The 11,729-nt window shown below is 40.9% G+C and overlaps 1 protein-coding gene across 1 annotated transcript in view; it reads right to left on the bottom strand.

The window, feature by feature from the left end:
* Positions 1–603: 603 nt before the first annotated feature.
* The window catches only part of flt4 (fms related receptor tyrosine kinase 4), a 47,185-nt gene continuing 36,059 nt past the window's right edge, over positions 604–11,729 (bottom strand). Inside the window, exons 16-30 of the mRNA XM_026190106.1 lie at positions 11,522–11,628; positions 9,147–9,282; positions 8,585–8,689; positions 8,263–8,376; positions 7,427–7,515; positions 7,012–7,171; positions 6,822–6,916; positions 3,837–3,959; positions 3,579–3,690; positions 3,266–3,365; positions 2,926–3,031; positions 2,714–2,838; positions 2,312–2,432; positions 2,056–2,141; positions 604–1,200 (exon numbers count right to left, since the gene is read on the bottom strand). Of these exons, the coding sequence (XP_026045891.1) occupies positions 981–1,200; positions 2,056–2,141; positions 2,312–2,432; positions 2,714–2,838; positions 2,926–3,031; positions 3,266–3,365; positions 3,579–3,690; positions 3,837–3,959; positions 6,822–6,916; positions 7,012–7,171; positions 7,427–7,515; positions 8,263–8,376; positions 8,585–8,689; positions 9,147–9,282; positions 11,522–11,628 (1,799 nt within the window). The 3' untranslated portion in view covers positions 604–980. The remainder of the gene's footprint in view (positions 1,201–2,055; positions 2,142–2,311; positions 2,433–2,713; positions 2,839–2,925; positions 3,032–3,265; positions 3,366–3,578; positions 3,691–3,836; positions 3,960–6,821; positions 6,917–7,011; positions 7,172–7,426; positions 7,516–8,262; positions 8,377–8,584; positions 8,690–9,146; positions 9,283–11,521; positions 11,629–11,729) is intronic.

Below are 11,729 nucleotides of genomic sequence, written 5' to 3'. Positions count from 1 at the left end.
TCTTTTTATTTCTTTTAGCTTCTTTAAACTGCAAGAAATGTATTTGTAATAAAAAGTCAAATTATGAAGGCCATATTATGACTTTTTACCTGAACAACATGGTAACGATTATTCTTAGAAGCTGAAAGTGGCACCTTTGTGTCTCTGACTTTGTATACGCTCACTCTCCTAGCTGTAAATGTCACAAAGTGGACTTTGCACCAAGCCGGTTCTCATTTCCCTCAGCTGGCAGCCTGGGACAACACCCTGCAGGCTGTCATTTGTGATGTGAGCTTGTAAGAGGGCGTTAAGCTGTTACAGCTATCATCGTGCAAGCGTCCAGCTCTGATAAAGGTGCTTACCGTGAGTCACTCCTTTTATTCCCCCTCCATCCCTCTGTTTACTTCCATCACTTATTAGCAATGTTGTGAGTCTAAGTGTGTCCACCTCCACTGAATGACACAGATGCCACAAATATCTGTTTACTTCACTGACTAAATCACAGATCTTGTGGCTCTTTCTCATTGTGGGCCAAAACACAAATTGACACTTTACTCCACTGAAGTACAGCTTTTACGACAGATCCAACTCTAAATTCATATTCATCATTGGGGAAAAAACAAGCAGAAGGAGATAAAATTCTTTATTTCCTCTTGTATGAGTCATAATTTGCACAAATAAAGAAAGAATTCTCTGCATATAAAAGATAAAAATATATATATGTGTGTGACTAGAAAATACTTGTGGTTTGTTTTTGTCATAATGCTGCCACGCAGTGGCTGGTTAGAGGAACTTCAGGCACATGTAGCTCAGTCCATTTGTTGAGGCAACAGTCTGAGAGAAGAAGGATTTCGAGATGAAAGTAATCATGAGAATCTAAAACCTGATCTTCAATATATAAAAAAAAGACTAGTTACATGTCAATACTGAGATGTTACTGCAAACCATCCTCAACCTCAGCTGTCTGTGTTAAACCCCTTTTTTATGCATCTTTGGTAAAATTACACATTCGAAGAGGCCGGGGAGGTGGTGTTCGGTGAGGAGTAGAAGTCACAGAAGCCCTCCTCGGACAGGTGTCCGTACTCGTTGTTGTAGAAGGTCTGACCTGACAGCTGGCTGAAGAAGTTGGGCCGGAGCCTGGAGCTGCCTGTGGCATGGCTTTGATCTGGGGAACTGTGGGAGGCTGTCAGAGGCTCCGTGCTGCTGCTACTGTTTATACGACTGAGGAAAGAAGGAAAAAAATTACAGACTCCCAACTCAGGCTAAACAACTTTCTGTGAATTTTGATTGATACAATTCTCTATAACCTAGATAATCATTGTTGAACTCCCCTGTTTATTACCATGAGCTTATTATTGCAAGACAGTCCCGAATACACCAATCCCCAGCATGTACACTTACGAAATATTTGTGCAAAATGATGGAGCCCAGCTGCTTGAAGACATTATTAAGCAAAAGACTTTCAGAGGCACCAAAGATACTGACACACTGATTTAATATACGTACTATATTATATATTATGTAATATATCCTCTAAAGAATGGGATAGTTTATTTATTTTTGACTCCTTTTTGATCAGAGCATCTGCTCACATAGGCTCCTCCTACACTTTACTGTAGGAGTAAGTTCTCCATAAAAACATGCTTTTTTCACTTTTAGTTTATGTTGGCTTTTTACAACATTGCAACTCTCAAAATGTTGCTAATACCCAGGTTTGAATGACTCAGACAGTTGTTTACTCCCACTTACCCATGCATAGATCGAGACTGCACTGATGCTTACTTCCTTTGCAAATCTAGTTTCGTTCCACATAAAGCAGCGGGTGACTATTCTGCAGTTTCCGAGCAAAAGAAAGCAAATGTTTTCTCGTATTGACTCTGAAACATGTGGAGCATAAAGGCATTCATTTCTAAAGTTTTTCTTTAACTCGACAGTCATTGTGCTGTTTCATGGTGAGAAATTAGTGTGTAGCGGTCCAAATGTCAGATGGTGTGACTAAACAGCTGGCTGCGTACGTCTAGTGCTTCGATTCCAGTTTTCACAGATATTCAGATTTTTGCTTTCATATCATTTAACCTTTTCAAGACAACACCCCCGTGGTTGTGCTCAATTCTCTCAAATTCTTCGGAGGCCAGAACCATCCCGCTGTCCGTCTGGTTGTCCTAGAGGAAAAAAGACACAGGTTGACGCAGGTGCTACATCTGTCTCGACCAAGAACGACCATTTTTAGTAATAAACATAGGTGATAATGTCTAAGTCTGAAAAAGCTTTCAGAAAATGTCACCAGTCAGTTCACATTTTCCGATAGCTGATAAGAGGATAAGAAGCTTACTTGAGGAGGTTTCTGTGGATGCATCTCAAGAGGCAACTCTTCAAAGGTCTTCACTCTGGGCTGGCATATTTTGGACGGCCCCACGAACACACAGCCAGCAAAGGGCACACAATTATAATACCTGACCGAAAGACAGAGAAAAGGCAATGATCGCAAACAAACTTGAGCTGCATATTGCATTTCTATTTTTAATAATTGAAACACAAATTTCAGTTTACCAGCATTTTTTGGACATTAATTGGAATCTTTACACAGCTATTGGAATCATTATATGTTGTATTTATGATGCATTATGTTCATGACAAAAAGTGACAGTTTGATAAATCCAACAATAACAATCTGCTGTATCATTCATATCGTTTTATGGGGTCTGGTGGATAAAAGGGGATTGCTCTCTTGTACCTTGTGGGCATAGTGTTGCAAGCGAGTCTCAGTTCTTCCTCAGATGGCGGGCGCGAAGAGGCTTGAGAGAAACCATCGTCTTCAGAGTTCTGTGAGTGGTTCAGGGGGATGTAGTCCTTCCCATCCTGAAGGAAATAAGAACAAGATCCAGACCCCAAGAAAGAAAAACTACAGAAGAAAGTTGGAGACATTATCTCTCCAGCAGAACTTACAGGTAGACTGTTGTCCTGCAGCAGGTCTCCCAGGATCTGGACCAAGGCGGGGAAGGTGGGCCTCTCTTTTGGCTCGCCCTGCCAGCAGGCCAGCATGATGCCATATCTACCAGCAGAGGGCAGCGCAGTCTTAACAAGCATAACAGCCTCAAATGCATCTACAAATGCCATCCTACATTGTTCCCTAGATGTGCAAATCAACTTAATGACATTAAAACAGAAGTCATTCTTCTAACTGGTTTACCCAGTTAAAGACATTAAGAGCAATATTTTCTTCCTGAAAGCAGAAGCATTTTTTTTCTCGAAGATGCGGAAAGAAAGAGAGAAACTAAATGCTTACATTTCAGGAGAGGCAGTCTCCGGTGCTCTCATCCTGACGCCCTCTTTCAATCGCTTGCAAAACTCTTCGTCAATCTGTACCCCCGGATACGGAGATGCACCTAAGAAAAGACCAACATCAACCACCACATTAGGAACAGGAAGACAAATGACTGAGTACTTGTATAATAGGGATGCTGATTCGTTCTGCTAGTAAAAGTTCATTGCTTTTGGCACCGGCTGACATTTATAGATATTTTCAATCACAAGAGACTGAGTTCTGCACAGATGACATAAAAGATGCGTGTGCATGTGTTATGATTCCGACTTCTTACCGAGTGAAAAGATTTCCCAAAGGAGAACTCCAAAGGACCACACGTCACTCTGGCTGGTGTACACTTTGTCAAAGATGCTCTCTGGGGCCATCCACTTCAAAGGGAGGCGAGCCTGAGAGAACATTAAAACAGATATGACAGGCAGATAAAACACAGCTGAGACTCGCCATTAAAAGTAATCTTTATGTGGGTGGATAAAAAGAAATAATAACAATTAAAAAGTGTATTCTTTCCCGGGAAGCTAAAGTGGTGACATACGTTGCCTTTCCTGACGTAGTCGGGGTCTTTGTAAATGTCTCGGGCCAGCCCAAAATCACAGATCTTCACAATGTTGTTCTCTGACAGGAGGATGTTACGGGCGGCCAGGTCTCTGTGGATACACTGTGGATACACACAGGACCACGCATACATCATAACTCCGCAGACAGGTGTTTGAGTATGTGCGTGATTTTTAAGTGGTTGCATGCGCGGTGTCCGCCTTGTTTCCTCTGCGTAAGTGTTATTTGGGAGAGTGTACCATTGACCATTTTTTAAAACCAGGGAGTGTGTTTGTGTCTGCGTGTGCCAGTTTGTAACTGGGGCTGAACTGTATCTCTTCCAGCACCCTTCACAAACCTGGCAAGCAAACACAGCTTTGAGTGGTTTGGGGGAGTCAAATAAAGCCAGCCAGTCTGCTGTTGTAAGTCTCAGTATCACATTCATTACAAGTTGCAGCTGCTCCCTTTTTTCCGATTTAATCGTTTATCCAGTTACAGTGCAATGAACCATAGCAATGCGTATCAGTGTTTTGGTAAAACACAATTTTTAAAAGCTTATTTTGACAGTGTTTTGAGTTCATGGGGATCAAATCAGCTCACCGTCAAACTGAAACAATCCAATAACACACCTCTCTAACGCCTGGAAAATGTGAGAATTCAGTTTGCATCGAAGTGCTTTGAAACATCTCTGCTGTTTGCGAGGAGTATTCCTCAAAATTAAAACACAATCTTAATTTTATTGCTTTACTTGTACCTGAATGCTTTTAATGTCATTTTATGTGCAGACAAAACTTCAATTCTAAGTTGATTTCATGTTTTTTTAATATTCATGAATTTTAAAAAAGTCATATAATTTTAAATCAGTTTAGTCCTATCTCTTGGACTTCAATAAAAACTGCTCTGAGAAAAGCTCACCTCTTATCTCTTAAGTCAAAAGATTTTGCTCGTTAGACAGTATAACTCAGGAGGCCTAGATACTTTGTGATAACACTCCTGATGCACTTCCAGTGTCAAGGTCAGGTGGCAGAGTCGCTATAAGAAATGACAAGTACTTAGGAATTGTGCTTAATATTTAAATTGAGTAGTCCCAGTTTATACTACTGTGTATTTTCTCCACATTACCAGAGCAACAAATGCAGTTGCTGCAGAACAGATTGAATGATCGCTTCATTAATCATAATACACTACTGTTTTTAACCTGCTCACATGTATTTCGAGTATCTAAAATAAATTTGAACATAAAAGGCACTATAATAATATAACAATACCGGTAATAATAAAATAGTGATCATACAGGGTAACAGAATATATAAAATACCATAACACGTCAAGCGCCTCTACAAACTGTGCTATTTCTAAGCTGGGATTTAGTTTCTTTTTCATGTTGTCTATGCAGTTAGTACACAACGATTGTCTACTTTAAACACGCACCAGTAATTGCTCTCATAAAGAGAACAAATCTTAGTTACGGTGTATAAAGTCTCACCACTAGATGTCAGTAGATTGAAGCTAAATGAAATGCACAAGCCTAGCTACGGTGGCCACTGTAGGACAAGTAATCTGTAGCGAGTCTAGGCTTTAGTCCAGCTGTCGAGATTTACATTGGTGTAACTAACATTGCTGAACAGTGACGCTTAGCAAGTAAACTCTTGTACGATGTGAGAATTTAATCAAAGTGTTTGTCGGATGGAACGTGTGATATTTAGGACAATTTTTTGAACAGCCTAACATTAGCTGGCATACTGTTAGCTTATAGCGTTGTGCGCTGTCTGGAGATGGGAGGGTTGTATCCAATCTGCTTCGATGAGTTCAGTTCATCGACGAGGTTTGAGGTAAGGATGAACAGGATTACATTTTATTCTGATGCCGGTTGCATTGTCTGTATTTTTAATGGTTTCAATATTTTAAACTCAAAAGAAAACAACGGATAATGGTACCTTTAAATGACATTTAATGTATTGATGCTGTGTTGATGCTGGTGACTTTATTGTTCTTGTATACAATGTATTGGTATTTATGGTAGTACTTCCCAGGTTCAAGTCTTTTTCCATCAGCAATGGTAACTACACTCTTCTTTTGTGGTGTATCTCAAGGTTCCATTCTGGGTCCAGTTTCCTTTGTTATGCTATCACTGGGGCTATATTTGTAACATAAACCCTTGCCAATTCTGGTAAGCAATGCCTCTGTCAATTCCTTAACCTGTTCTTTAGTTGATGTTAAAACCTTAAGAGTAATTAGTGATTCAGCAGGCAGTTACACCATCCCCTAACGTCTTCATATTTTGTGTCCTCGGCATCATATTTTAAACCTCAGGAAAAGAATCAGTGTTATTTCTGTTTCTTTTCTTAAGTTTGATTTCCAGATTATATCAGCTGTTAAAGACAACTTTTTTCTTTTTAATTAATAAATTTCTTTCTGTTATTGACTCTGAAATGGTAATTTGTGCTTTCATCACAGTTGGTCTGAGTTGTTGTATGTTGGACTGAGAAAACCACTAATATCGTAACTGCAATCAATTCAAAATGCCAATGTTAAACCTTTTTTTTTTTTCTTCATTAAAAATCTTTCTAATTTAATTTGTGTATTGCACTGTGGCATCAATGCAAAAACATCCATATTCTTCTGCTAGTTTTAAACTGGGGATCATTGTTAGGCACAAAGGACTGAAAAGTTGATGGTAAATGAAATGCACTCACATAGTGTCCTTCCACCTTAGTGCACAAAACACTTAACCGCTCAATTACCCATTCAGATGCATACTCTATGCCAGTGGAGCTGTCACAGGAAGCATGGCAGAACATGACACTCTGAGCCAAGGGATCGGAGATGCCAAGCATTAGCGGTTGACCCTGCTCTACCACCTGAGCCACTGTGGACCCCTCATAAATGCCCCAAACTACAAGCCGCTGCCTCTGAAGCTAACCTCCGGTGACAATTCATCACAGCTTAATCATTAATTGTCCACACTGTAATGCTGAGAATTAACCTTTCTGGAAGCCAGGAACTCCATCCCACGAGCCACCTGGAAACTGTAGCAAATCAAATCTTCTATCGTCAGAGGAGTTTTCCACAAGTCCTCCACTGGAGAGAGAGAAGGAGAGGATGAGGGCAGTCACGGCGAGAAAAGAAAACAGCGCGGTGCGGGATGAGGAGTTCAATCACATAAAATGACTCACTTTTCTCTACAGCGGGAGTCTGACTGGACGTATTGGATGATGGACTCTGAGAAGCGGTGAGCGGGGAGGAGGATGGAGAGGGCGGTTGACGAGTCCTCTGGGCAATCTGACCCGCTTCAATCATCCGCCTCACCTGGCTCTGGGTTTTTGGAGAGCGATCCTAAGTGGGGAAGCGTTTCAATGAATCATCTCAAAAATCAATATCGGGCTTAAGACTTACAGAACATGGCAGATAACTGAGTTTGTGAACAGAAACTACATAAAGGGGACAAAGCAGAGGTAGAAAAATGAGACAGACTAAAAGGTTAAAATGAAAACATGATTACAGATAGTCTTTCTGAGCTTTGAGCTGCCATCAGAGAACAAATGTGAAAGTGTTTGAATAAATTGCTTGAGTTCTGCAGCGCTGTGTTACCCTGTAAGGGAGGAAGAACTCTCTCTTGGCTCGTAGGAAGTTGGAGAGATTCCCATACTTGCAGTATTCCACAATCACCATCAGCGGGCCTGGTAACAGAGATGTTTCAAATGTTTCAGCACATGTTCACTGCTCGTCTACAAGCTCTTTTTTTGTCTTTTCTCGCACCGTATCTGAAATAGAGACGCTGCAGCTTGAGCTGGACCATTTCCCGCCTGAGATTAGCTGCCTGGCTGCTTTTTGTTTAGGATAAACACTTTCAGATGTCCGTGACTCAAAAATATTCTCTATAGGTCAAAATCATGCATGGGTGAAAGGGAAAAGAATGAAGGCATCTGTTTTACCTCTCATTTGGTTACAGGCTATAAGGGAAAGGGGGGTGGACAAAATGATGTAAGGACTTTTACACTGAACAGGACAAAAGAGCAGAGCCGGAACATGAAGCTTTCCCAAAAATACTGACAGAGGAAAATAGATGATCAAAGGCTGAAACAGTGACAACATTACCAAAACAATCCCACCTTCATTTATCTTGTTAGGTGACTGTGTGCAAATGTATTTAATACACTATATGGACACGAGTACTGGGCCACCTCCAGATCACACCTACAGGTGCTCTTCGGCCATGGAAACCCAAGCTACGAAGCTATTGGTACACAGTATTTGTGCTGATGTTAATGCCAAAGCAGATTTGGAACTGTCACTCTATATGGTCTGCTACTTTGAAGTTCAATCAATGTGGTTTCTAAACACTTGTACTAATATTACTAATACCACTTATTACATTCTAAAAATAGGATTTTGCAAACATAATCCATGTAATTCTTTGGCCTCACCATTTGGTTTGGTGCAGGCTCCCAGGAGGTTTACTACATTCAGATGGTTGCCAATGTGAATCAGTATCTTTAACTCTGACATCAAGGCTTTGTGTTCACTGGCCGTGGCTCCGTCTGCAATACAAAGTGAAATGTTCCAAATAAAACACATCACATTGTGTATTTTGACGTGTGCATATCTTGTACAAACATGAACTGCGTGGGCTGCACTGCACTGCAATTTCTCCTAACTTTGATTACTCTGACTGCATCAAATCTGTTTAGCATTTGCTTCACTTTGGGTAACCTTCCAAGAACATAAACACACAAAGCCAAATCTCACCCTTCAGCATCTTGACAGCCACCGTGTCCAAACCTTTGCTCTTGCTAATGCCGTAGATTGATGCTTCAATTACTTTTCCAAAGGCACCGTGCCCTAAAACTTTTCCTGTGTCAAGAGAAAGAGCAGAAAATCAACAAGATATTCATGCTTATTGATTGATGCGTGCTTGATTTTAGCCTCACTGGAATACATAAACAGTTCCATCTGCAATGGGAAAAAAATTGCAGATGGCATCCATGGAGACAAGGAGGAGCAACGGGACATTAGACAACATGCTCCCATAAGTTGCTGTCGTGGAACAGATGCTTTTCTTCTGGGCATTTTTAAAAAGCTGTTCTGGGAATGAGCACATATTTAACATTAGCACTATTGCTGGCAGCGCTCTATCCAGTTGGCAGCAATCCAGAATCATGCCATTATGGATTGTGGAAATGGAAAAGTAATTCAGTTTCACCCATCTATTTGCCTCTCATCCACTCCTGCTCATGTCCTCACACATACCTCAGGCTCCTATGCTACTTTAGCAACCATCCCTTTTTTCTGACTGTTCCTTGTTACCCACCTAGCCGGAGTCTGTCTCTGGAGATCTCCCACTGCGATGAGTCGTAGGGCAGGTATTCGCACTGCTCATCCAGTGGCACCTCCCCCGGGTCCATAATGATTGACAGATAACCTGTCTTTATGTCTGCTGGGTTAACCTGAAGTTCAAGGTGAGACGAGAGGTGGGCTGAATAACAGGGAATCTTGGAAAGGAAGCGCTTGGACACGCAGCGCAAATGTGAAACGTAAATAACACGAGGACAGAAAGAAGGAAAGGTCGATGGTATACTGCAAACGAGTGAAATTACCTTTAGTCATGCTCTTATTAGAGTTAGAAATATGTCAGCATGCTCTTTTAAAGCACATTTAGTGTTTTTCTTTTATTGCTGAAAGCAAAGAAAATGATTTGTATTGAAATATTAAATAAAGTGGCCCATCTGCGCTTGACTGACAGCAGCCACTGAAAGCCACCGAAGGATGAGGCATTGTTAGCAGGAGTCTTCATGACCTCATCACTAACTAAATGCTGCAGCTGATAAGCTTAGTAGCTACTTAGCATGCAAAGTGACATTAGTAATGCACTTTTAGGGAGTGAATGTTTGTCTGGTGGCTTAAGCACAGGCCGTGTGCATTTGCGGTGCTGTGTACAAAGCATTAAAAGCACACTTTTAAAAAGTAAATGCTTTTGTGCTCTGTGTTTGTCTCTGGATGTGTATTTAGTTAAAGGACACCTGTTTTTTTTTTTGTTTGTTTGTTTGGCAGCCTTCAAAGCCCAACATGCAACAGCAGCCATGTTGACTTGAAACAGAAGGTAAACACGGGTGTTGCTGATGTCATTAACTGAGCTTCTTTTCTATTCAGGAGTGAGAGCAACACCTTTGTTTACTGCCTATTACTGTAGTTACATGTGGTATGTTCATGTTGTGTTTACATATGTTTTATAGCCTCCTGTCATGACCTGGCATTTGTTAGTGTTAGTGTGATGCTACGGTTGCAGTTAAGTTGCAATGCAATCTAACTAGCTAAGATGAAGACCTTAAAGTATTCTGTTCAATTGTTACTATTAAAAGTGCGGATCCAAATAAAATATGTCAAATATGTCCTGTACAAAGTACAGCCTTCTTCAATTTTAAGGTTTTATATAACAGGACATCATAAAAAAATAATTTGGTCTTTAGCAGGTCATAACATTAGGCAAATACAATCTGAGATGAACATTTACACCTGACAGGTGACACTGCGTCATTATTTATTTAACAAAAATCGAACCACTAATGCAGAAGCAAAGAGTAAACAACTAAGTGCATCCTTTTTGCTTCCACATGAATTAAGAGGTAGACAAGTGCTGCTAATGGTAAAATGGACTGGTACTTCTATAATGCCTTCACCCAGTCATACACATTCATAAAGCACTAAATTTCATGCCTAAGCAATTTTATCTAACATTCAAACACACACTCACACTCAAATGCATACATTTGAGTGTGAGATTCAGTACTTTGCCCAAGGATACTTCGACAGACTGGATGATCAATCAATCCACCCACCTACCTATTGATTGAGGACCCAGTCTACCACCTGAACCACAGCTGAAATCAAATGTACTCGAGTAACTGATTATCAGCAAGTTAAGTGCATCGGCACATCAGTGAGCACCTTGTAAAAGCAGAAGTTTGTTGGTCTGGAGAATTCCGGTGTGTGTTAACATAATGACAATCTTCCCAGGATTGGGCACCTTAGCACATCCACCCCAGTGTTAGATCGTGCAATACTCTGAGAGGCTGCAAAAAAACCCAAGAGCTACACCAAAGACTCTATAGGCCTCAGTGAGGAGATTAAATGTTACAGTTAAGTAGAAAACCCTCATCTCTCTATAAAACCAACATGGCAGCACAGCTTAGGTTTGAAAAGTTAGGTTTAGGTTTGAAAGGTTGCATTTGGAACAATGTGCTCTGGACAGACAAGACTAAATTGGAGATGTCTGACCATAATACACATCATTAGAAAGGTATTTGAGAAAAATGGAGCATAGAGGAGCAGAGCTAGAGACAGACGAAAGGTGGAGAGACAAACATTGAGACGCTGCAAGCAAGACGGAGAGAAAAAAAAGGAAAGCCATCTCTAATTAAAAGAGAGACTCACCCTACCAAGTGTGCAAATAAAGAGCAAATGGATTCTCATTATGACCACGTTTGCGATTCGCTCTATGCGCTCCAAGAAAATATCACTAACTGTCTCTGGATGTAAATGACAGACTTATCTCTAACAAACAGATTGTGCTCAAAGATAGACAAAACAGGAGTCAGGGGTCAAAGTGCCTCCGTCACAGCCTGTCGGCTCCTCTCGAAACACACACAGACACAAACTCAGACACAGTGATAAGTGGCGCCCTCTGACCCGCTTCACATTGCAGAAGATGAGAATGAGCAAGGCCCAGAAGAAAACGGCGATGACTCCAGTCCCGATAAGAATTACAATCTCCACGTTGGCCCGGTCACTTGATCCTTATCGGAAAGAAAGAAAGGAAGAAAGTCAGTGTTAGATGCAAAGGGTTTAAAAACACACACACACACACACTGCTGAAAATTACTCAGCCCTGTCACAT

This window comes from Astatotilapia calliptera, chromosome 2, assembly GCF_900246225.1.
Source record: "Astatotilapia calliptera chromosome 2, fAstCal1.2, whole genome shotgun sequence".
Classification (NCBI taxonomy): Eukaryota; Metazoa; Chordata; class Actinopteri; order Cichliformes; family Cichlidae; genus Astatotilapia; species Astatotilapia calliptera.
The sequence above is the reverse complement of the archived record's forward strand: the minus strand, read 5'-3'. Positions and strand labels throughout refer to the sequence as shown.